Raw genomic sequence first — 24,584 nt, forward strand, 5'->3', positions numbered from 1 at the left:
ACTTATATAGCGCCAATTCACAACAAAAGTTATCTCATGACACTTTCCAATTAGAGCAGGTCTAGACCAAGCTCTTTAATTAAATCATAATACAGAGAGCCCAGCATTGAGCAAGTTGTTGGCGGCAGTGGCAAGGAAAAACTGCCTTTTGAAGGCAGAAACCTCAGAGCAGACCCCGGCTCAAGATGGGCGGCCATAGTAGTAATCACATATGTGGTTTGTTTGGAAATAAAATAAAATAAACACAGACTCTGGACCATTTTTATGAAACTGCAAAACATGTTTTAATTAGGAAAGGAGGCAAAACAAGTACAAGTATAAAAACAGTTCTCAGGAGCAGCAATGCAAGTCAGTTTTTGGCACAGTGTACATTTCAGCACAGCTGACATAGTGTTTATAAAAAGAGTCAGCATGTCTCCAGTACACTGTCTTTAAGTTACAAGTTACAATAATTCCTCAAAAGCCTACAGTATGCTCTATAATATTACAGTACAGCTCTGAATAAAGATAATCAGCTGCTCGGTACATAAATAACAAATGATTTCAAATTAAAGCAAATTTCCTTTGGTAGTTCAATTCAGTTCAAGAAGGCGTTTTCAAGTGTTAGTGCAGTTGTTCTTCCAATTCAATTCAATTCAATTTTACTTATATATCACCTTATACAATCAAAATTGTCTCTAGGTGCTTTACAGAAAAACAGAGCCTGAACCCCCGAGCAAGCAGACAGTGGCAAGGAAAAACTCCCTTTTAACAGGAAGAAATCTTGAGCAGGACCCAGTGTCCATGACAGACATCAGGCCACATTCAGAAAGGGCAGTTTCTACCAACGCACATCTCAACGACTGTGCACACACACAGGACACCACATAATGCAACCCGACAGCCCTTAAGTTGACAAACAAAAACATCAATATTCTAAATACAGAAATAAATTGCAGGAAATAATGTGTGTCCCTGTGTGTGTGTTCTACTCTTGACATCAGTGAGGATGTATGGGGATTAGAAGGTGACCCAGGAAGTGCATGAAAGTAATATTTGAACGCTGGCCTTATATAAAGTGTCACGCAGGTGCAGATCCCCAACAATCCTCACATCCAGCTGTTCATTTTGAAGACCTCAACACTACATAAGCAGTTTGTTTTTTTTTCCACAATGCAACATGAGCACCTGGGGTGTTCCTGACGGATGTAGACATATTGGAGGCTGGTGAGAGAAAAATTCATGTCCAGCCAGTAAAGCTGTTAACACCATCACATCCAGAGCCAGTTGTGCTGAGTTGCATACCACCTGTAAATTAGTTTAAATGCTATAACAATAATTTCAAGGTACATAACGTATACACTTAGCACAGGATGTTTTTATTTGTGATTACTCTGGGTTTTGCAGCAAATTTCCCATGTCAGATTATTCTCCAAAGCAAGTTAAAAGAAAGCATATTGGAGATTAAAGCCACTCCCGTCTCCAGGAGGCTGGCTGTGAAGGCTAACCCCGTGTCTTCATGATCCGTGGTACAGGTGCACGGTGCTTGCACACACCTTGCTTGTGTCTGTGCTCAGCCTAGATGCTGTTGCTGTAACTCAGCTCCTCTGCTGTGTCTCCAAAGCCATGGTAGTGTCCGTAATGCAGGAAGTCCGCATAATCTGCACCCATCGGACCCCACCAGGCCGGCCGATGGGACACGGAGCTGCTGGGACTACTGGTCAAATGCAGCGAACCACACATGGCTAGAGGGGAGGAAGGTGAGGAGTGGCTTTTGGGTGACTCATCCTTGTCAGCATAAGGCAGTGTTTGTTGATGGCCATTGGTGGTGGCTTTGGTGTCATCTGCTTTTTTAAAAAAGTTTGGAAGTTATTTTCTTCATAAAGCAGATTGCGAAAGATTGTACATTATTATTTTGTTATCTCCATAAAATCACTCTTTTATGAAAGCTTCAGTCACCTGAGTTGAGCTCCTCTGTAGACTCCATGTTAATGCTCTCCAACTCCTCACCTCCACTACTTTGCATCTGCACCAACACATCTGCAGCAGGACACAGTGAGTGACAAAGAAAGCTGAATAGAAATCACATTATATTACATCTGTCCATAGCCTATATAATAATAATAATATATATTTATAAATTAATGATTTTTCCAAAGTCAAAGGAGTAATAGTATTAAATAACTGTAATCTTAATATTGACCAAAATAATGGTGACATGACGGTTTATACACCATCAGACCTCTACACAAAGGCCAAAGCCACAATTTTTGTGAGGTCTTTGAAAATTTATTTGAAAATTTACATTGTTTTCTTTCTGTTTATGCATGCACATTCTAATATCATCATTGATACTTTTGACAACACATTTTTTTTGTCTGTTATAGACTTGAAAGGTTTTACATATCATCATTATCATAAACACTTGAAAAAAATAAAAGCTCTACATACTATCAACTCTCCTGGCTTTCTTCATGTGACCGGTGTCCAGGGCAGTCAGCAGCCTCTTCCTGCTCAACAAGTCCCGACCACACGGGGCGCTGTTTGCATTCTGCACGCCATTCGCTTCGAGTCCATTGAGTGGAGTTTTGGAAATGAAGCAGAAACATTCATGGAAGCCGTGCGCGTGGGCCAGGTCTGCTGCAGTCTGCCCACTAGCATTCCTTAAACTGAACAAGAAGGAGCAGGTTGAGGCCGACAACTTCCTGTTAGACATCAGTGTGTCTTATCTCTAACAGTCTGACTGTATCATGCACTCATCACTGACTGGCTAAGCTTTACACAGATGAAATAAAAAGCCTGAAAGTATTTAATATTGCAGGGAGAGATCATCATGACTCATCAACAGGCATCAGAAGAGCCAAAAGAAAACCTGTCACCACCAGAGACAGCTGGCAAAACAAATTTCCTAAATTTGTTCTATCCCTGACAATCTCTCCCTGCAACATGTTCATTTTGCAGACAAAAATCTTATGTGGATAAATTTTTAAAAAATATTTTTAAAAATTATTCAAAACTAACAACAGAAGATCTATCCTCCGAAGTACACATCATGAACAATACACTATATTTCTGCAGTTTATAGAACATTGTCCTGTTAACTGGGATGTTTAAGTAATCCTAGCTCTACCTCTTTGACATAAAATGAAGCATTTCCTAACTAAGCTCTGAAATAATCAAATTCAGATAATATTTATCTCCCTCAATACTAGACAAAATGAAAACAACTCTAATGCAGGCCAACATTGAATATTCAAGCTTTCAATTTTTAACTGTTAATAAAATGAGCAAATTCTGGCATAAGATAAGAAAATCTGAAATATGACTGTGTTATATCATGTCCATATTCTAATCTTATCTGCAGACATACATTCTGCTATTATATATTTGCAACAAGCTAATTTTGGCCAATAGATTAGCCCATCGACCAGCCTATATTGGGCATTAGATATGATGACTTTAACAGGGTATTTTCAAAGAATTATTTATTAATTTCAGAGACTCTTTGACAGTAGGTCTGAAAATATGTCAAAAAGCAAAAAAAGCAAATAAACAAAAAAAAAAACTCAATTTAAGGTCTGCTTACTATTGTTTTCTGAGCTTGCATCCACACCTCATGGTCTTCAACAAATGGACAGTTCAGTTGTCCGGGCAATGGCCCATCGTCATCACGTGACATCACATGAAATCACCAAACCAATTTGATGAAGACTGTGAGATGCAGATAAAAGCTAACAAAAAAGACCATACAAAGACTTGGAGCTGAGATTATTTCGTCACATGCTCTATACAGTATGTTTGAATGTTTTATTGGACAGCGCCATCACTCATGAGTACATCAGAAGATGGGAGAATCCTGTGTCTGAAGCAGAAACTGTTGAAATAACAACATTTTCTAGTGTTCCATTTTTTTCCCCTGGCATGCTCTGATTCTTCACAAATGTCACTGTTTATTTTGCTCCTTTCCCTCCACTACAGCACAACAATTCTCCAGCTGAAACTGAGCATCCTGTGATTTCTGCAGTGACTCCCTAAGTTATGTCCAGAAAGCTTTGTTTGTTAGCACAATGTCTAAAAACAGTTAGTTGTAAACTAAGCATGCACATCTAGACATGTATTATCATCATATTATCATTAGTGCTTTCTTAGCATTGAAACCAATCGCTGCAGGAAATACCTCGCCAGTTTGAACAACTGTAAGATGCTCGCTGATGCACATGTGGCAGATTCTGCAGTGCCTATTTGGACTGCTCCCTCTTTCTGGGATAACTCAAGAAAATCGTGTTCAAATTCAATAGCTGCAAAACATCAGAATGTGCAGGGTGTCTCATGGTTATCCTTTCTTTACATAATATAGCATATGATCCAAAAGTAAGTTAGAAATAGTTACATATGTTAGAAACAATCAGTGTCAAATTAAAAGTAACAGGTTCAACAAGTTTCTACACTTCACAGTTGCTGACTATGTAAATCCTTGAGGCTGAAAAGCTCATGATGCTTATTTACTGATTCAATTCAATTCAATTTTATTTATGTAGCACCTTTTACAATCAAAATTGTCTCTAGATGCTTTACAGAGACCCAGAGCCTGAACCCCCGAGCAAGCAGACAGTGGCAAGGAAAAACTCCCTTTTAACAGGAAGAAACCTTGAACAGGACCCAAGGGAGAACTATCCTGCTGATAGTCGGGAGAAGACACTGACTTCATGTCCAAATCAACTACAGCTTTTTAATTTAATTTCTCTTGTAGTTAGATCCTATACAAAATGTACTAAAAAATACTTTAATTGCAACTGTATTTTTGTAATTAAATTCTTAATTCTGTGTTTCTGATAACTCTATACCAAATGAATGCATGCAGCTAAATGTTATACACATTGTTAGACATCTTATTTTATAATTACAAACACTGGAAATTGCTTTCAGTAAAAAAAAAACACTGATTTCTCAGGTCTATTTGAAATTTCAAATTCAATAAATTTCCGTAGTTCTCTCCTTTTTTGTAAATACTCCACACGTAAATAGAAACACATGAGCTTTTCTGCTTTTGCATAACGTCAGCATTCTCAGTCTCAGTTCTCAATCTCTCTCTATCAAATAACATGAGAGCATTTTTACCTGTGCTGTTAAAGAAAACAGTTGAAGTGCGAGAAGCGGAGGCAACCGGATAACTAAAGATATCCAGTTGCCTTCGCTTCTCGCACTTCAACTACCATGACCTGGATGGCTCAGAACCTATATCAACTTAAAGAAAATACAACACACACACTCTCTCTCTCAGTCTCTCTCTCTCTCTTTCTCACCCCCACACACTCTCTCTCTCACACACACACACAGATACACAACATTACTTTCCATCTATGTCAAATCAGCTGGTTTGGAAGAGAATGATCAGTAAAGCATGTGGAATATTTCTACACTTCAAACCCTGCAATGCAGGAGGACATTATTTACTGTATTGTACGTATATTTTGCTGTACACAACAAAAAAACACCTTGTCAAGCCATTTAGTATGTTAGATTTAGCAAGTTCTGTTAGGGTCGACATAATTCCACTTTTTCCCTATGCCCTTGGAAGAAAGACAGGATATAAGCCTGGGCTTACAAGATTGAAATATGGAGAATTAGAACAGTGATGAGAAACAAATAAATGTCCATCACCCTGTTGTTTGCACATTTTCATCTACATCATTATGAAGGATTATTAATGACTATAAGAGACATGAAAGTAAAGCCAGTCAGAGTCATTCCCTCCTAAAAAGCAGATGTGACAATAGCAATACACTGAGATTTAATGACAACAGAAAATACACCACAGCAGCAGAGCTTCTACAATGGTAGGAAATATTTAGCCAAACGCATGTTTGCTGTCGCCTTTCTGATCAAAGTATGCAGAACATACAGAACACAGAAGCTGTGATTATTATTATGATTACCAAACCTGGTGAGTAGATTTGGCCTAGAGGACTTGAGCTGGGAGATGTGTAAACTGGTGCTGTGCTTCACACTTGGCATGACAGAGCTGCTGTGTTGCTGTACAGAGGTCAGACAGCAGGGTACTTACTGTGGTTTAGCACCTGCTATCAAAAGGACCTGGATACACTCCAAGCTACCTGACCGAGCTGCCTTGTGGATTGGGGCCTCCCCTACAAAATCCTGAAGACACAAGACAGTTAACAATGAAGGCAACTGTGCACCATGACTTTATTGAGCTAAATGGAAAATCCGATAACTCTTAACAACTCTCAAGTGTACTCTATCTCATTAAATTGAAAGGAATACTTTTCACTTCCACATTTAGTTCGTATGCTTGACATGGACAGATTCACAAGGACATTTTGTTAAGCAGCAGATCGGACGTCAGTTGATGTGCTGATAAAATGAATTCATGTAACAAACATTGTATTCTATGCCAATCAAGAGCAAAGTGTGACAAAATATATTTAGTGTAGTATATTTCTTAAAATACAATTTTCAGATTTTCAGATTTATGTTTCTACTACTTTTATACTTTATTCCAACTACATTTTTAAAGACGCCATAGCTTTTTGGGGAATGGAACATTTGCAAAGACACAATGCCCATAGTCCTTGCCAAATATAGCATGCTAGAGTTCTGCAAACAAAAGAGACACAAAGAAGTGTCCAATCCTGCCATCATATCCTTTTAACACAGATTTGGACTCTTTTAGTACCTGCGGCTTGGCGGCAAGAAACAACACTTCATCTTCTCCCACCATGAGGTCAGTACCTCGTGGATTAATTTTACTTTTCTGATAGAAATGTGACTGAAATGTCCCTACAATGACTCTAAAACTACTACTATGTGTGTTTGCATTCTACTCCAGACTACTTTGTCAAGAAGGGCTGGCAACGGCACAAACCAGATGTCTGTGAACCGGCTTCAACACTCAGAAGCTCCAAGTTTTGTCCATGTTTAATGTTGTTTTACTTTTTATTACGCCGCTAAACTTGGCATTAGCATGTTGTGTGGCTAATGTCGCTACTGCCACAGGCTGGGGTGACGTTGGACTAATGTTGTAATATTGAGGGACAGTCAAGAGAAACTGTGTGGATATTAAGGCTCCTGTCTTTGTAACAGTTAATACTGCAGCGCTAGTTTGTTAGTTAGATTTGCTGTTTGTTGGCCAATTCAATTCAATTCAATTCAATTCATTTATATAGCACCTTATACAATCAAAACTGTCTCTAGATGCTTTACAGAGACCCAGAGCCTGAACCCCCGAGCAAGCAGGCAGTAGCAAGGAAAAATTCCCTTTTAACAGGAAGAAACCTTGAGCAGGACCCTGCTTGCAAGGGAGAACCATCCTGCTGATAGTCGGCTGGGTGAAGGCGGGGGGGGGGGGGGGGGGGGGAGTAGACAGGACAGAGAGGATGAAAAAGAGAGTCTGGATCAGATTCCTGCTCAAACATCTCCAGTGGTCACACCTTCTTGGTTTACAAGCTTTAATTGTGGGGACATTCATAGCGGAAGTGCAGCAAGACTAAGTTATACTGATTTCCAGGCTGCAAAAATACAGGAAGAGCTGATAGAAACACAGTTGGAAGTTGACCAATCGGAGCTGACTGGAATTTTCAGATGAAGGCCTTGAAAAGATGCTTAAAATGAAGCATTTCAGACAGATAATGAATAGAAGTTCTGCAACAATGTACCATATGAAAAAAAAACCCAATGTGTTTTCTAATACATTAAGGAATTATTCTAGCAGATTATCCAAATGAACTCGGAAAATTTGCAAAATATATGTACATGTAGCACTATTTAAATATATTTATCTGATTTATCTGAGCTGTAGTTGCAGATTGCTTTATAGATAGATAGATAGATAGATACTTTATTGACCCCGGGGGAAATTCAAGATTATATAGATTATAGATTAAGATTTTAAAAACATATAATAAGCATATAAAATATCATGGATTCCTGTGATGTTCATGAAACTGTTTATATAAGTGTAAAAATAAAATAAGGATCACCTTGCTCAGCTACAATTCACATCACAACATTGATGGTTTTACTACTTTAGTAAAGATGAGAATCTGAGATACACTTGTCAAGGGATAAACAGCAATAAAATGGAGCAGTCATTCATCAGTCACCACCTGCAAGTGGAGGATCTAAGAATACAAGCAGTGAAACACAAACACTTTAAGAGTAGGACTGCTTTTTAACTAGTTAATCAGATAAACTCTGTAAACTCTTACTCTGAAATAAAGGGAAAAGAATGGGTGAGATAGGTGTATTCTGAAACTGATCTTTTGACGGAATAAAATCCCGTCAAAGACACAAAAGGAACATGTGTTCACACATAGATTATGAATGATGTTGCCCAGGAAAAGCACCTAGACAGATCAAGGTTATGCTGAGTCTTATTTTTATATACTGTACTAGACTAGTACTGACTTGTTTGACGGGGTCAGCCGTGGCCTAAAGGTTGAAGAAGCAGCTTGTGACTGGAAGGTCGCTGGTTTGATTCTCCCACCGGACGGGCAGGAAAAATTTGAGTGTGATTGATGCATTTCCCTCACTCCATTAGCTGAGCCCCTTGAGCAAGGCACTTAACCCCCAATTTGATGCAGCGCACTGCTGCCACTGTGTTTCACTGAATGTAATTTCCTGGGTGTTGCATGTGTGTTCAATTAAAGGATGGGTTAAATGCAGAAGACAAATTCAGTGTGTGTGTGTGTATAAAAATATATAAACTGCCAATAAAGCTGATTCTTCTTTATCACATATTCAATAACCCTGTCTCTATATTCAAAATAATGACTTTTTTTTTTTTTAGGTAACTGCACAGTGTTACATGTGGCTACACTTCTGCTCGATGCGGGGACCTGACCTGTCGGTTGACATCAGCTCCGGCCCGTGTCAGCCACACCACACAGTGAGGATGTCCTCCAAATGCTGCAGTGTGTATTGGTGTCTGGTTGAAGCGGCTGGTCACCGTGTTCACCTCACAACCCATCTGCACCAGGCGCACCACGCATTCGAGCTGTGCGTACAGAAACACAGGCCGAGAACAGGACTTTTGAAAACAATGTGTTGGTAAACAAAGAATCAAGTGAACCAGGCTCACGTCAGTGAACTGCTGAAGAATCCATCCATCCATTTTCTATACTGCTTATCAGTATAGGGGGCAGTCGTGGATCAGCGGTTAGGGTGTCGGACCCGTAACCGGTGGATCGCTGGTTCGATTCCCCGTCCCGGTGTCCGTGGCTGAGGTACCCTTGAGCAAGGTACCTAACCCCCACTGCTCCCCGGGCGCTGCACGCGGTCGCCCACTGCCCCGGGTTTGCTGTGTGTGTGTGCACGTCACTTGGGTGGGTTAAATGCAGAGAACAAATTTCGTTGGAGTGAGTTCCCTCCAATGACAAAATATGTCACTTTAACTTTAAACTTTAACTTTATCCGTCAGGGTCACGGGGGAGCTGGAGCCTATCCCTAGGGGGCAGTGTAGAGTAGCCAATTAACCTAATGTGCATGTTTTTGGTATTGTGGGAGGAAGCCGGAGAAAACCCACGCAGGCACAGGGAGAATATGCAAACTCCACATAGAAGGGCCCAGACCGGGATTCGAACCTGGAACCCTCTTGCTATGAGGCGACAGTGCACCACCGTGCCGCCCCTGCTGAAGAATATTTCAGAAGATTTCACAACAAATGTCACATCATATCTGCAAAATATTAACCTTTTAAAATGGTTTATCGCTTATGTAAACCACGTTTTGGCTGAAAGTATGTCGAGAACAATTAGACAATCAAATTTACTGCAGTTAAATTAAGTGTTTTTGAGGTGTAGTGTGACGTTAGGTCAGGAAGGATTAATGTCTCCGCAAAATACAAAACATCCCTAACGAAGTTTTACTCTTAATGAAGAGCTAAGCTAAGCTAATAACTTAATCTCTACCTGTCCGTAGTGAGCAGCCCAGTGTATGGGGGTCCAACCATAGCGGGCGTCCTCAATAGTCAGAAGAGCCTGGTTTGAGAAATGCTTTAACAGTGAGACCAGTGCTCCAACATCTCCATCCCGACAAGCGCGGTGGATGGGAAACCGGCTGATAAACAACTCATCGCTAGATAAATCGGGTTCTACTCCCAAAGACATGAGTAGACTATGAAAGTAGCGGACAGAAACGTTTATCTCCCGCTTTCCCGGTAACACAGAAAACACTCAACAGCGTTCAAACACAAAGGAAGAGGATGTGAGCTTCTCCGCTCAGCCGGAGAACCACAAAACCCGGACCGGATTCAGGCAGCGAGACTGAGAGCACATCAAAGCTCTTCATTTGTTTCAGGCGGCTTTGTGCTGGTCAGAAACAGGAGCCTCTGTTGTGCCCCCTAGAGGTCGGGGGTGGTAGCTTTGAGATTATACGCAAAAATAAGAATCTAATTAATTTAAATAATTAAAGATTGGCAAAACATTAACATTTCTAAGCTAAGTCAGTTGTGTTATGATGCTAGGTTTGATTAATGGGTGAACTTAACAATTCATTGAGGCTCTTGTTGCTCTCTCTCTCTCAATCGCACAGGAAAAGTGGAGCAGTAGAAGAAAACGATACACGCGCCATTTATTAGATGTCAGCGTCATTGAGCGGGAAATCGCTGCCTGGAGCAATGGTGAAGACAAGGAAACAGGTACATATTTACCACAGCTTTTGAAATATACGTTTAATATATGGTTTACTTGTTCATTAACTTACTCCTTATAGCAAGGATTAATCCAAAGTATTGTTTTGGCCACTTTTCAATGATCTCCCCTCCATTTTGGGTGATGGGTTTACCCATACACTTCTATGTGTAGGAGTACAATACTACAATCTTCAATATATATAGGCAAGCAAGGAGCTTTATGGCCAAACAGTGGAAATACCTCCGACTGAATCAGGCTGAAGTTAAAAAGAACAACAAGCAAAAATGAAGTTCAAGGATCACATCACATCTTCTGTGGTGAACAGAAGATAGCTTGTGAGCTTTAGACTTCTAACAGTGATAGATATCAGGGATTTTCGAGGGATTTTCTGTATAATATCACCGTACATTTACTGGAGCTGTGGACTTTGAGTTTAAGACGTGGAATGTGAGTTTAACCTTTCGTGATTTGACCAAATAAATAAACAGATACAACAACCTTAACAACCTCATTCAGTGAAGCAACCACTTTCATGACTGGACTTTGACATCCTGCTTAGCATCTAGATTAATAGGTCATGGCATCATTCTGTGTTTAACAGAACAGTTTTGTATTGGACTGCTGTATATTCCAGGATGTTTGTTTACCTGGGACTGACAGGTAAACGATGCTGCTTGTGGTTCCTACGGTCTCATCTAACTTGGGTCACATGGCTCCACCTCAGGGACAGTTTGAATCATAAAATGACTGCTGCATGATGGATTATAAATGTAAATAGCTGTAACCACAATCTCAATTCCAAGGATTCAAGGAGCTTTATTGTCATTTCACACATGTAGATACATGAGGTGGAACGAAATTAGTTTCCCTGGTCCCGGTATAAGCCCAATAACCTACAAAACATGTAAATAAACAATTGATGTAATAATAGTATTATAATAATATTAGAAATAATAAAATGTATTATAGTTTTAAGAAATCTAGTTAGAATCAATTACTACCACTAGTGTGTTACAGCTTCATGTGTTGTTAATTTAAATATTTGCCACTGTGATTCAGACAGGTCTTTATTTTATAGGTCATACCTGTTTTCTGCATTAAAGTTTTTAATCATCTTCACTTTCAGGATGGATTTGTCAGAGTGAGGAAAAGAGATTTAGAGAAGTTAACCACAGAAGTCATGCAACTGAGGGAGTTCCTGCCCAAAGTACTGAACAAGGACCTGATTGAAATGCTGCACAAAGCCCGAGCAGCTCAGACAAGTATGCTTATGTTACGCTTAGCTTTTAGGGAGAAAATACTTTAATGAGGTGGATGTTATGACAGCTTATGTGTGTACTATCTAGTGACTGTTAGCCGAGAGAATTGGTGGAAGCTGAAGACATTTGTCTAGTTGCCTGAGAGGTTGTGAGGTACCCTCACATGTAAGCGGTGCTGTTACTTACTTAAATAACAGGGAATTGAATTTTCATTCTTATTGAGAATTCACCAGTTCACACCTTCTCACCTGAAGTGTCATGTGGTGAGGTTACCAGCTCAGAAAACACCATCCAGTAGGAAAGACAGATGTGCTTAGAACCTTTCTCTAACCACACTCACACCTTATGTACTTGTGCGGTGCCAAGATCAAGGGCTTTCTTCACGAAGGATCTTATCTCACCAGGAGTCGTGCTAAATGGCATTACAAGCTCCGAAGAGTTTCCTGTTCAGAGCTCAGAGAAGAATTTTTTTGTCATCCAACATCAACTGCGTGTTGATATTATGGTATTTTTTTAAAAAGTTGAGCAAATCTCCCTCTTTTTGGTGAGGTAGTACATATACATATCACACCGATTTTACTGGACAATTGAGTATTATTAGTATTGGTATTGAATGTACACTTGCTCAACTTGAACAAATTGCAGTCTGACAATTGGTTAATCAGTCCTGCGAACCAAATTGCTGCAGTTTTTCCTTTATTTCTTGTCAGAGTAGTGGAATTATGCAAACTGTCACTCATGATGTTACTAATGTATTAATTTTATTGTTTTGATGAGGCTCAGAAAAGTGATAAGAAGAACCCTTGAAAGAAGAACTGATAACTTTGCTCTTAACAATGAAAATAAATCCGCAAATTATATTGCAATGGCATCTTCTAGAATATATAAGGATTTGTAGCAGTTGCTGTTAATTTGCAGCATATTACTTAACTTATGTAAGTGTAAGACCACAAGTCTACAGACATTGTGTGTGTGTGTGTGTGTGTGTGTGTACAGTGAAGGACCATCTTGTGCAGGACCAGGAGCGGTTGCGACAGGGATGTCTACACCTTCAGTCCTGTCTGGAAACAGTACAATCTGAATGCCAGAAAGAGAGGGAGGTGAGAGATGGCAGTCAGCATAAGTCTGACTGGAGATATTGTATGTTGTTCATACTGTTTGTGTGATGCCTGTACAATGCACACATTTTAAAAGGTTGTTTCTATTTAAAAAAATCTGTATTTTGCAGATAGCTTGTTCTTTTTAAATGAATTTAGTCATAGCTATAACAGGGACATTAAAAATTGTATAGAAACTAATTCAGTAGGATGGAGGATGTTCCACTTTATTCCAACACCAAGGTGTTTTATGGTTGCACCTCATCTATTATTTTGTTATTACACAACATTTTGCTGTGTGTTATCACTTGTGTGTTTTTTTTTCTTTTTTGTGTGTGTGTGTGTGTGTAGGAGAAGTTGCTGTTGCGTGAGCAGCTATGGCAGAGCGGAACAGAGCTGCAGCAGCAGGCGGACTTCTGCTCTGGTTTGGGATCTGCAGCCTGCAGTCTGCTGTGGAGCAGCTCTGCCAGGGAGAATACAGTCACACACTGGCTGGCTGATGTGAGTCATCTCCACAACACTGTGTGTATGTGTTTTCATGTGTCAGTCAGGCTCAATTCTAAAACTATATCCTATAGTCTTCAGAATTCCAATTATAACAACCTGTCATGTTTGTCCTTTGTAATGTATGATGTTTATTGCATGTATGTTTCTCTCTCTCTCTCTCTCTCTCTCTCTCTCTTTCATCCTCTCTGTCTTCTTCCCCCCCTTTACCCAGCCAACTATCAGCAGGATAGTTCTCCCTTGCAAGACGGGTCCTGCTCAAGGTTTCTTCCTGTTAAAAGGGAGTTTTTCCTTGCCACTGTCTGCTTGCTCGGGGGTTCAGGTTCTGGGTCTCTGTAAAGCATCTAGAGACAATTTTGACTGTATAAGGTGCTATATAAATAAATTGGAAATTGAAATTATATATTATGTGTGCATGTGTGTGTGTACTTTTGGCGGTGTAGGGGAAGCTGGAGCCTTTCCTGGCAGTAGCTGTTCAGACTCTTGAGAGCTTTGTCAGGTCTCTGGATGAGGAAGTGAAAACTCAAGCTGAGGACCACAACTCCAAGGAGCACCAGTTTGTGCTGGCTCTGGCTGGAACCATTACTAGTGAGTTCACAGCTTCTGTATAAGAATGTATTGGTGTATTCACACACACATTAAGATTTTTATTTCGCGCCACTTTTATATTGATCATTTAAGTATATATTTTGTATTAGTAGGTTTATACCACTGACCTTCCTGAATCTCCAGAGTCACAAAAGCGTTTACAATTCATGTGCAAACTTGACATGTTAAAATATGTCAAGTCATTGATGTCAGTTTGAAATTCCACTTGTAGGGTAATGTAATGCAACATAAACTGAAAATGTGGCCCCCTCAGTCACCTACCAGTCACCTACCTTCTTTATTTCACTTCAATCAGACATAGCAGCAGTAACATGTGGGCGGGACTTCCTGTCCAGCTCGGCTCATGACGTATTGGACACTCTGGTGAAGCTTCTGCAGCTGATGAAGCCTGGTGTCTTCCCCAAACTGAAAGTGTACGTGGAGCAATGGTACAGTCACTGGTAGTGTCATTATTGGTCTGAACATAGCCTGTAATAGAGAAATTTAAATATGGAACATGAAGTTACATCTAATCAGATCATCTGATCCATAAATCATAATCAAAATGACAGCGCTAGGTCTTCTGTACACACCAGCTTTTATTTTTTGCTGAATTAGTCATTTGCATTATTAAAATTATATTTTCAATTTTCATCCTTTCAACTAAAAACTCAATGTGTGCTCAAAGGGTTGGCCCCAACCCTGTGAATGTAATATTATCCATCTACATGAATGAATTCTGCTAGGCAAAACAGATGTCAAATAGATACTACAGAGAGAACAGGTTCAGATTTTTGCAAATCTATCTTAATACAACACTCATGTATTAGCTGTGAACAGGACCCACTGATTTTCCTCAATATCTGAGGTGCACATTCTGAATGACATTTTTGATTCAACTTGACAATTAGAGTCACTGACTGAAGTTTCTTCATTTTTTTTTCTAATTGTGTGTCAGTTCAGTCTGCTGCTGATTAGAGTTGTTTACAACTATTTACAACAGAGTTATCCCATTGTGATCGATTGGCTTCTGCACCCTTTTAATGAGATTTTTCCGAGGAAGTAACGTGCGGTGAATCCTGTCTGTAACAATGGTGTTTCAGTGAATATTAGCTCAATTTTAAGATTTAGTGTTAAAGATATTTCATACATGTACTGAACACCCCTGGAAAGTATAGAGAAGAGGAATACAAAGCCCTTAATGGTCAGGTGCCATCTCATCTTAAAGAGCTCACAGTATTATCCAACTAGAGCTCTACACTGCTATAGGCATAGACTCCCATGATGCACTGGGTTTCTCCTCTCCTGCTCTAACTCTCCTTCTGTACTCATTCATTGCCCATTAATGCATGTCACTAATTTGACTTTTTCCCTGGAGTCCTTGTGCTTTCTCATCTCTCAGGTTCCCATGGACTATGTTTGGACCTTCTGCTGTAGTCCTGCTTGACACCGACCACTGTTATTACCACTTAGTCACATTTCTACATCATTATATTATTATTATCATTGCTACTACTACTACTATTGCTATCATTATTATTATTGTCAGTGTTGTTTTTTATCATTCCGGTACTCTGTTACTAGTTGCTACGCTGTTGCTCTGCTGTTGCTACGCATCGCTGTTTGTGTAGTGCCTCTCTCTCGTTCTCCCCCTTCCTCCTGTCTCCTTTGCTCTCACCCTCATTTTCTCTCTCTCTCTCTCTCTCTCTCTCTCTCTCTCTCTCTCTCTCTCACAACCCAGCCAGTCAAGGCAGATGGCTGCCCACTTTGAGCCGAGGTCTGCTTCAACGTTTTCTGCACTCTAAAAGGAAGTTTTTCCTCTCCACTGTCGCCAAGTGCTTGCCCATGGGAGTTTTGATGGGTCTGTCTGTGCTAAAAAAACTACACTGCTCAAAAAAATAAAGGGAATACTAAAATAACACATCCTAGATCTGAATGAATGAAATATTCTTATTAAATACTTTGTTCTTTACAGATTTGAATGTGCTGACAACAAAATCACACAAAAATTATCAATGGAAATCATATTTATTAACCCTTGGAGGTCTGGATTTGGAGTCACACTCAAAATTAAAGTGGAAAAACACACTACAGGCTGCTCCAACTTTGATGTAATGTGTAATGTGTGTGGCCTCCACGTGCCTGTATGACATCCCTACAAAGCCTGGGCATTCTCCTGATGAGGTGGAGGAGGGTGTCCTGAGGAATCTCCTCCCAGACCTGGACTAAAGCATCCGCCAACTCCTGGACAGTCTGTGGTGCAACGTGGCGTTGGTGGATGGAGCAAGACATGATGTCCCAGATGTGCTCAATTGAATTCAGGTCTGGGGAATGGGCGGGCGAGTCCATAGCATCAGTGCCTTCGTCTTGCAGGAACTGCTGACACACTCCTGCCACATAAGGTCTAGCATTGTCTTGCATTAGGAGGAACCCAGGGCCAACTGCACCAGCATATGGTCTCACAAGGGGTCTGAGGATCTCATCTCGGTACCTAACGGCAGTCAGGCTATCTCTGGCAAGCACTCCCAAAGAAATGCCACCCCACACCTTTTCTAACCCATTGCCAAACCGGTCATGCTGGAGGATGTTGCAGGCAGCAGAACGTTTTCCACGACATCTCCTGACTCTGTCACGTCTGTCACGTGTGCTCAGTGTGAACCTGCTTTCATCTGTGAAGAGCACAGGGCGCCAGTGGCGAATTTGCCAATCTTGGTGTTTGCTGGCAAATGCCAAACGTCCTGCACGGTGTTGGTCTGTAAGCACAACCACCACCTGTGGACGTCGGGACTTAATACCACCCTCATGGAGTCTGTTTCTGACCGTTTGAGCAGACACATACACATTTGTGGTCTGCTGGAGGTCATTTTGCAGGGCTCTGGCAGTGCTCCTCCTGTTCCTCCTTGCACAAAGACAGAGGTAGCAGTCCTGCTGCTGGGTTGTTGACCTCCTATGGCCTGTCTTCTGGTAGCGCTGACAGACACAGGAAACCTTCTTGCCACAGCTTGCATTGATGTTCCACCCCAGATGAGCTGCACTACCTGAGCCACTTGTGTGGGTTGTAGACTCTGTCTCATGCTACCACTAGAGTGAAAATACCACCAGCATTCAAAAGTGACCAAAACATCAGCCAGAAAGCATAGGAACTGAGGTCTGTGGTCACTACCTGCAGAAGCACTCCTTTATTGGGGGTGTCTTGCTAATTGCATATAATTTCCACCTGTTGTCTATTCAGGCAGGCTCTTGTTGTCTATTCCATTTGCACAACTTTGGAGTGTGCAGGCCCCTCCTAAGGACTTTTTATGACTCTGTGGTAGCCTCTGCTATTCAGTATGCTGTGGTCTGTTGGGGACCGGGCTGCACAGACCAGGACAGGAAAAGACTAAATAAGCTGGTCAGGAGGGCCAGCTCTGTCCTGGGCTGCCCACTGGACTCCGTGGAGGAGGTGGGTGAGAGGAGGATGTTAGCCAAGCTGAGATCCATCATGGACAACAGCTCTCACCCTCTGCCCTCTATCAGACAGTGGAGGCTCTGAGCAGCTCCTTCAGCAGCAGACTGCTACACCCTCAGTGTAGGAAGGAGCGCAACCACAGGTCCTTCATTCCCACTGCAGTTAGAGTACATAATCCTCGCTTATGAGGACTTGTATATAGCTGTATATTATACTGTGTTTACTGTACTGTAAATTGTTATATCTCTATATTTTTTTTGTAACTGTTTTTGCACACTTTTTGCACTCTTTTTCTGTTCTTGTGAGCTGCCACGACAAGTAAATTTCCCCACTGCGGGATCAATAAAGTTCATCTTATCTTAACAGCATGTGAAATTGATTGTCGATCAGTGTTGCTTCCTAAGTGGACAGTTTGATTTCACAGAAGTGTGACTGACTTGGACTTACATTGTGTTGTTTAAGTGTTCCCTTTATTTTTTTGAGCAGTGTATATTAAAGAGTTTGGTCTAGACCTGCTTTAATTGGAAAATGTCATAAGATAACTTTTGTTGTGATTTGCCGCTATATAAATGAATTGAATTGAATGATCACCGTGACCAATAAATCTCCAACTGTTCATAATGCATGCAAGTGTTGATAGACTTGCAAAAAATCTGAACCTATACTTTGATGAATATTGACCTCTTAAAATTAAAACATCCATTGCAACAGAGATATACACAAAAGCTCACTTAAGCAGAGTAAAGGAACATGATCACTTATTGAACTACTCATTCTAGCCACCTCTTACTGATTATTTAAAGTTCGAATAAATAAACTTAGACAGGTGTACTCATATAGGCACATTAGTATCAAGATTAGGGCAGTAGATGTCAGTGGTGTACTTGTGGAGTACACAGTAGTGTTTTAGTAAATCTGACTATGTCTGGCTATGCTTATGTCTTCCTACAGGTTGATGCTGATGGCTCTGTATAATATCAGCATCAATGTTAAAGGACTGAAGTACATTAGTGAGAACCCTGGACTCCTGCCTCTTATCTGGAAGCTGCTAGATGGTAAGGCGATAATTATGATAATCATTATGATATATATATAGAGACAGTTCTGTACAGTATTACACTTCTTGCCTCCACATTATTGGGACTATATCCCCTCAGTCCAAGGTCATTAACGGTCTTTTCATAAATAGTATGTGCACCAAAGGCACTACTAATAGGAACACTGAAAGTAAGCAGGTCAAACATCTATATAAACTTGTACACTTTATGTCACTGCATTTAGATGGCTTCAGTTATTTCTACAGCTGCTCAGCTCAGCAGAAGATTATAAATTGTCTCTGATTGATAATTTTAGAGTACATTTCTTCCAAATAATAGAATATAAAACATATAGTTTATACTGCATGTCATCTCCTGAGGCTTTGTACTGCCAGTAGGCCTACTAAATTGAAAAAAATAGCAGAAAATAATAGCTCCAAGTCAAAGACAAAGTTGCTGAACATGAATATATATAATTTGTGTGAATAAAGTAAAAAAATAGACTATTAGAGGGAGAGAGAGAAGAGGCACTGTTTGTTATTTTCTAGAATTTTCTGTTAAAATGGGAGTTTATGGTTCAGTTGGGTAGCGCTCCTGTCACTCCAGGACTCCTAAAACAAACATATGTTTTAGAAGAAATACCACACTTTTCCTGATGACGTTTGGTCTATTTTTGGCATATGTGCTGGCGGTGCTGCGGGACTAGTAGCACACTAAAAAACATAAGGGAGAAAAATAATAAGTATGGTAAATAACAATCATTGTGCTCATGTGCTTTGCATATTAGGTACACAGAATTTATTGCAGGACTGAAAGGGAATGGATATGATATGGGGTTTAGCTGAATAAGTAGAAGCAGGGGCTGAGGCAAGCAGAGAGTCCATAAGGTAGGAAACTAAGCTGAGTGGATCCAGAGTGGAATTCGAGGAGCAGCTGAGCTAAGCGGATACTTGGGCAGACAAACAAAGCCAGTGGGGTAGACGAGGCAGGACAGGGAGCTGAGCAGATAGTACAGCTGGAAGATGAAAACATGATCAGCTGCAGGTAAAGAAGCCACAAGCAAAGATTTACACTGCAGACTCTGCAGACCAGACAGAACTGGAGGGCATGACAGTTTATTTACAACGTTTAATATGCTAAACATCTTGAACTACCTATATCAGGTGAAAATAAACAACCCTGCAGAACAGTGCTGCATGGTAGGGACTGTGTCAGCCTGTACTGACTGAGCCGCACTTCCATTTGGACATGTGATGAAGCTAAAGGTTTGCATAACTCGGTTAGTAGATTCTTTCCAATTTATGCAGTTTCCAATTGGTATTAGGCAAGATGAAACAGTATGTTCTTTTTCTTTTTAGCATAATTTGTGAATTGAGCTGCATCTGACGGCATTCTGCATTAAACTGGCCAATATACAGCAAACCCTGTGGAAAGCACAAAGCATGTATTCTTGTCTAGGGCATCCTAAATCCAAAGAACTTTTAACTGGAACACTATCCACTAGACACCATGTGATGTAAGTGTTTATTAATTTATACTATTTACTATGGTCTTTTTACATAAAGGGCATGAGCTGTTTTATGTGCCATGTATATAGTGCATCCATAAAGTATTCACACCGTTTCTCTTTTTCTACATTTTGTTATGTTACAGTCTCATTCCAAAATGGATTCAATGAAATTTCTCCCTCAAAATTCTACACAAAATACCTTATAATGACAAAGTGAAACAAGTTTGCTTGACTTTTTTGCAAATTTATTAAAAATGAAAGACAAAAAATGCAACATGTACATAAGTATTCACACTCTTTGTCATGATACTCAAAATTGAGCTCAGGTGCATCCTGTTTCCATTAATCATCCTTCAGAGGTTTCTAAAACTTGAGTTGAGTCCACCTAAATAAAATAAATTAAATTCAGTTGATTGGGCATGGTTTGGAAAGGCATGATTTCAAGCAAACTTGTTTCACTTTGTCATCATGGGGTATTTTGTGTAGAAGTTTTGATGGAAAAACAAATTTAATCCATTTTGAAATGAGACTGTAACATAACAAAATGTGCAAAAAGCGAAGGGGTGTGAATATTTTCCGGATGTACTGTAAATGGAGCGGAGACCACACCCGACTCAAAGCAATATCAATAATACATTGCAAACTAATATTGTGTACATCGAGGAGCTATCTCAAAAGCAATAAATTCATTCTGACTGAGAAGTGTGTGCTGATCCTGTGGTTGCAGTTGCACCAAGATATTTAAATTTTTCTTGATATTATTTTTCTTCATGATTGACTCTTAATGTTATTATAGCTTGTTCTGTGTCATGGTTTCAATTTAGTAAGCTTTCTGATTTGATTTGTAGTTTTTCTCCCCTTGTGTCTTGTTTAGCTTCTCATTCCCCATCTTTGCCTGTTTTCTCTCCTTTTATGTACTGTTTGCTCCTCTAATAAGTTTCATCTGTGTCTAGTTACCTCCCCCATATATGTGCTGTCTTTGTGTTTCTTATCAGTTTGTCTGTGTTTCATGCCTTCCCTGTGTTTGCGTTGTCATTTGATTTATTCTTTTTTTCTACCATTTTTACTTGGACTCTCAGCTGCCTTTTGTTTGCTTCTACTCCTCTTTTTAAGTAAGCTAATTAAAGTTTTTGTTCAGCTTAGGCCTGTTTCAGAGAACAGGTTTAGCTGAGCTGCTGCTTCATTTCCTCATCGATTCATTCAGTCATGCGTATTCTGGCCGAGTAATTACTATTAATATGCCCTGTCCTTTTATTGAGGATTCTATAGATGAGGATGCTGCTTTAGTTTGTAATGAGTTGCATTTATGTTGGGAGTGGATTTTTGAGGCCCAGACTGGATTGTTGTTCCAATGATCTCTTATTTGAGTGGTACCATTTTTCTTCCTTGGTTTTGACTTGGGGCCATCTCCTGTGCCTGTCAGAGGTTCAATTCAATTCAATTTAATTTTATTTATATAGCTCCTTATACAATCAAAATTGTCTCTAGGTGCCAGAGGTGGTGGGGCCGACCATCCACCTATTTTCCTCTGCCCCCTTCTTTTGGCCGAGTTGAAGTCAAGTGTTATTTTTTCTCAGGCCCAATTAAGTAATGAAACAGGATAGATGAGGACATTTATGTGTGTGAAAACTGCATTTTGTCAGGGACCACTGAATAATATTTACTTTGTTTTATCAGATGTTATTACAGTAAAGCACCATACCATAAGACTGTTAAGCCTTACCTGGTTGAATTATGTTTTCGTATTTCACGTTTTCAAATCCAATTCAAAATATTTCTTTCTTTTGCTTTACAGTAACATATCTACTTTATCACTTAAGTGAGGTACATAAATAAAAGCGAGATGCTGAGTACCAATCTCTGATGCTTTTTGTTCATGATGAGTAATGCTACAGATACATATTTGAAACATACAAAACCACTCCGTGCATTTATCATTGCAGCCAAATGTATGTTAACCTGTGACAGATTTTTAGTGTTGGCACTGACTGACAGCACAGCAAAGCAGCATCTGTCTTTCTCTGATGCTTAAATTATTTTATCTGCAGTCATAAAATGTGCTTTCATCTCTCCCAAACCTGTTAAGCTGCAGTAAGACAGGTGCGACAGCTGTCATGCTGGAGTTTCACTTTCACTTTTCAAATCATGGAATCATCCTACATGAAGATTAACTGAATTTAACTGTTTTGGTGATGAGAATTTGGCACAATTCACATTGTGATCACGGACTACGTCCACATGTCAACCTTCATACTGTCTTTAATCTGTTTATGTGACAGATGGAGACTGGGAAGTGTGCCTCCACTCTCTGCGCCTCCTGCAGTCGATGTTGTTGGAAGAGGAGGTGCCCATCCTGCTGGGCTCTTCTCTGCTGAATCCAGATCTCAAGTCTCGTGTCAGTCAGCTCACCTCCATGGTGCAGCCCAGCCTGAGACTGACTGCCCAGCAGACTCTGGAGGATCTACAGGCCCTCCAACAGGTATCCCAGTCACAACTTATTTTAAGACTTATGGCAATCCATGCCACAAGTCAAAGCAAAAAAATGCTTTTTGAGATTAGTTTAAGGTGTTTAAATAAAAGTACATTTACATAAGTTATTATGTACCATGTTTCTTGTAGAACAATACACAGTGATAGACAGCAGCTAAATAGTACAGTTAAAGTAATTAATGGGCAATTATCAGTAACCTGTACAGACCTAGCACTGCTAGCACTCTGCTACTGTGTTGAATATAACTCACATTTGATGTATCTGATTGGCGGAGCACCTGTATTTATATCACAAACTGGAGATCCACCAAATGGCAGTTGTCTAAGGTCACTGCATGAAGATCATTTGTGCATCTAATAATATAATGTAATCTGGGTCCAGTCACAAGCTGATAGTCCTCACTTTACAGGATAGCTTATGGTTTAAGAAGAAGAATCAACTTTTAGGACAAGATAAGATAAGATGAACTTTATTGATCCCGCAGTGGGGAAATTCACTTTATTGGCAGTATATATATTTTTACATACACACATACTGAATTTTACTACTGCATTTATCCCATCCTTAGTTGAACACACACATGCAACACCTGGCAAATTACATGCAGTGAAACACACAGGAGCAGTGGGCAGCGTCAAGCGCCTTAGGAGCATATTGGGGGTTAAGTGCCTTCATCAGCCCTTGGGGGGGGGGGCATTTTTTATCGCATTAATCACTTCACCACACCCAAATTTTTCCTGCCCGTCCGGTGGGGGAATCGAACCGGTGACCCTCCGATCACAAGCAGCTTCTCCAACCTCTAGGCCACGGCTGCCCACAGGTAGGGCTGATTTGCTCGTAACCCCTCGTTAGATGAAAAGTATGAGCAGTGGGAACAAAAACCTGACAAACTGGGTTAACAGTTATCATGGGTTAACATAATTTTATACCTTCTAATTAACTTGGTGTGTTTCTTAAATAAAATCATATACCTATACACTCATGTAATAGTAATTTAATAGTAGGTGCTTTTCACTGCAGACATTGTAATGTATCACAGTAAAAACAGGTGAAAATATTAAAATGAATGGTGGCTGAATTCCATTTTGCTGCCTCAATTTTAGGGATCATAGATACACATGAATAGGATGCGGCCGTTGTTAAAGCTCCATTCCAGAAGACGCATTTTCTCTGTTCTGAAAAATAATTTAGTCAAGGTTTTTCATGAAAGTAGATCAGTTACTCTTAAATTGTAAAAGTATTTTCCCCTGACTGAAAATCCTGAATATTTTCTGATTATGTAAATCATTTCATTTCAAATGTTAAACTACAAGATGAACACAACATGTTTCTCTCTTAACCTGAAGTCTATTCCCAAATATGACATCACACACTAGCTGAGAGAAACTTTTCCCTTTCAGCAGATGAATGTGAAAATGCAGTGTGCAAATACATCATTACGCACAGTGAAGCTCAAACATTCAAGTGAAAAAACAATTTTTGAGTGGAGTGAAACTAAAAAAATAATTTTGACACAACTGTGGGTAATACTTAGCACATACTAGTTTATCTTGAATATTCTTGACCGTGAAAATTTTACAGAGTGATGAAATGAAGTGTTTGTTTTTTTCCAGGGTAAGGGATGTAAACAGAACAGCCTCTGATGTGGATTCAATATCTTCAGTCCAGTTCTCCTCCTGTGTTAATTTTCCTTCATGTCACAATAGATCTGTGTTTGTGCTGCTGTTAGCACTTTGTGTGCAAAGTGAGAAGAAAATGTAGAGATGAAAGTTTTCAAAGTTAAACCTATATAACAAAGTAAATTAACAGCATTTTGGAGCTAAACCTCCTTAACTTGCGCTGTTCACTGTTTGTTCACGACTGCCCTTAATTTTGCTATCTATTTAATATGAATATGACAATACAGGTTTGTACAAGACACATTAAAGATGTTTGCACATTTTCAGAGCACTGTCTTTCTGTTTTCATAGGAATACCCTCTGACAACTTTCTGAGATTGATATTTCAACATTCCTTTATGAT

General features: G+C 39.9%; 2 protein-coding genes across 6 annotated transcripts; one reads left to right on the top strand and one right to left on the bottom strand.

Annotated features, from left to right (window-relative positions):
* Positions 1–1,114: 1,114 nt before the first annotated feature.
* Positions 1,115–10,240, bottom strand: LOC124055608 (ankyrin repeat domain-containing protein 10-like). 2 transcript variants are annotated; one of them, XM_046382556.1, is made up of 6 exons: positions 9,906–10,240; positions 8,840–8,992; positions 6,044–6,135; positions 2,431–2,648; positions 1,939–2,019; positions 1,115–1,823 (listed from the first exon to the last, which is right to left on the bottom strand). In XM_046382556.1, the coding sequence occupies exons 1-6, from the start codon at positions 10,101–10,103 to the stop codon at positions 1,558–1,560; spliced, it is 1,008 nt and encodes a 335-aa protein (XP_046238512.1). In that variant the 5' UTR covers positions 10,104–10,240; the 3' UTR covers positions 1,115–1,557. The 2 variants fall into 2 exon arrangements, with proteins under 2 accessions (XP_046238512.1, XP_046238511.1); XM_046382555.1 differs by having other exon boundaries at positions 1,115–1,826.
* LOC124055607 (heat shock transcription factor 2 binding protein) lies at positions 10,201–24,507 on the top strand. Of its 4 annotated transcripts, none has more exons than XM_046382553.1 (10): positions 10,201–10,342; positions 10,528–10,633; positions 11,755–11,890; positions 12,884–12,987; positions 13,336–13,485; positions 13,932–14,076; positions 14,393–14,525; positions 18,476–18,579; positions 22,351–22,550; positions 24,176–24,507. In XM_046382553.1, the coding sequence occupies exons 2-10, from the start codon at positions 10,574–10,576 to the stop codon at positions 24,203–24,205; spliced, it is 1,062 nt and encodes a 353-aa protein (XP_046238509.1). In that variant the 5' UTR covers positions 10,201–10,342; positions 10,528–10,573; the 3' UTR covers positions 24,206–24,507. The 4 variants fall into 4 exon arrangements, with proteins under 4 accessions (XP_046238509.1, XP_046238508.1, XP_046238506.1 ...); XM_046382552.1 differs by having other exon boundaries at positions 10,336–10,437; XM_046382550.1 differs by lacking the exon at positions 10,201–10,342 and having other exon boundaries at positions 10,370–10,633.
* The last annotated feature ends 77 nt before the right edge of the window (positions 24,508–24,584 follow it).

The sequence above is a fragment of the Scatophagus argus genome, chromosome 24, assembly GCF_020382885.2.
Source record: "Scatophagus argus isolate fScaArg1 chromosome 24, fScaArg1.pri, whole genome shotgun sequence".
In the NCBI taxonomy this organism is placed as follows: Eukaryota; Metazoa; Chordata; class Actinopteri; family Scatophagidae; genus Scatophagus; species Scatophagus argus.

Bases quoted from the DNA above. Each gene is read 5' to 3' on its own strand.
- LOC124055608 (XM_046382555.1), bottom strand. From the start codon at position 10,103: ATGTCTTTGGGAGTAGAACCCGATTTATCTAGCGATGAGTTGTTTATC. The intron at 6,136-8,839 runs GTCAGGTCCCCG...TTGTGTCTTCAG, and splicing joins GAGCTGATGTCAACCGACAG to GATTTTGTAGGGGAGGCCCC. The intron at 2,020-2,430 runs GTATGTAGAGCT...GTCCTGCTGCAG, and splicing joins GAAAGCCAGGAGAGTTGATA to ATGTGTTGGTGCAGATGCAA.
- LOC124055607 (XM_046382553.1), top strand. From the start codon at position 10,574: ATGTCAGCGTCATTGAGCGGGAAATCGCTGCCTGGAGCAATGGTGAAG. The intron at 12,988-13,335 runs GTGAGAGATGGC...GTGTGTGTGTAG, and splicing joins AATGCCAGAAAGAGAGGGAG to GAGAAGTTGCTGTTGCGTGA. The intron at 14,526-18,475 runs GTACAGTCACTG...GTCTTCCTACAG, and splicing joins AAAGTGTACGTGGAGCAATG to GTTGATGCTGATGGCTCTGT.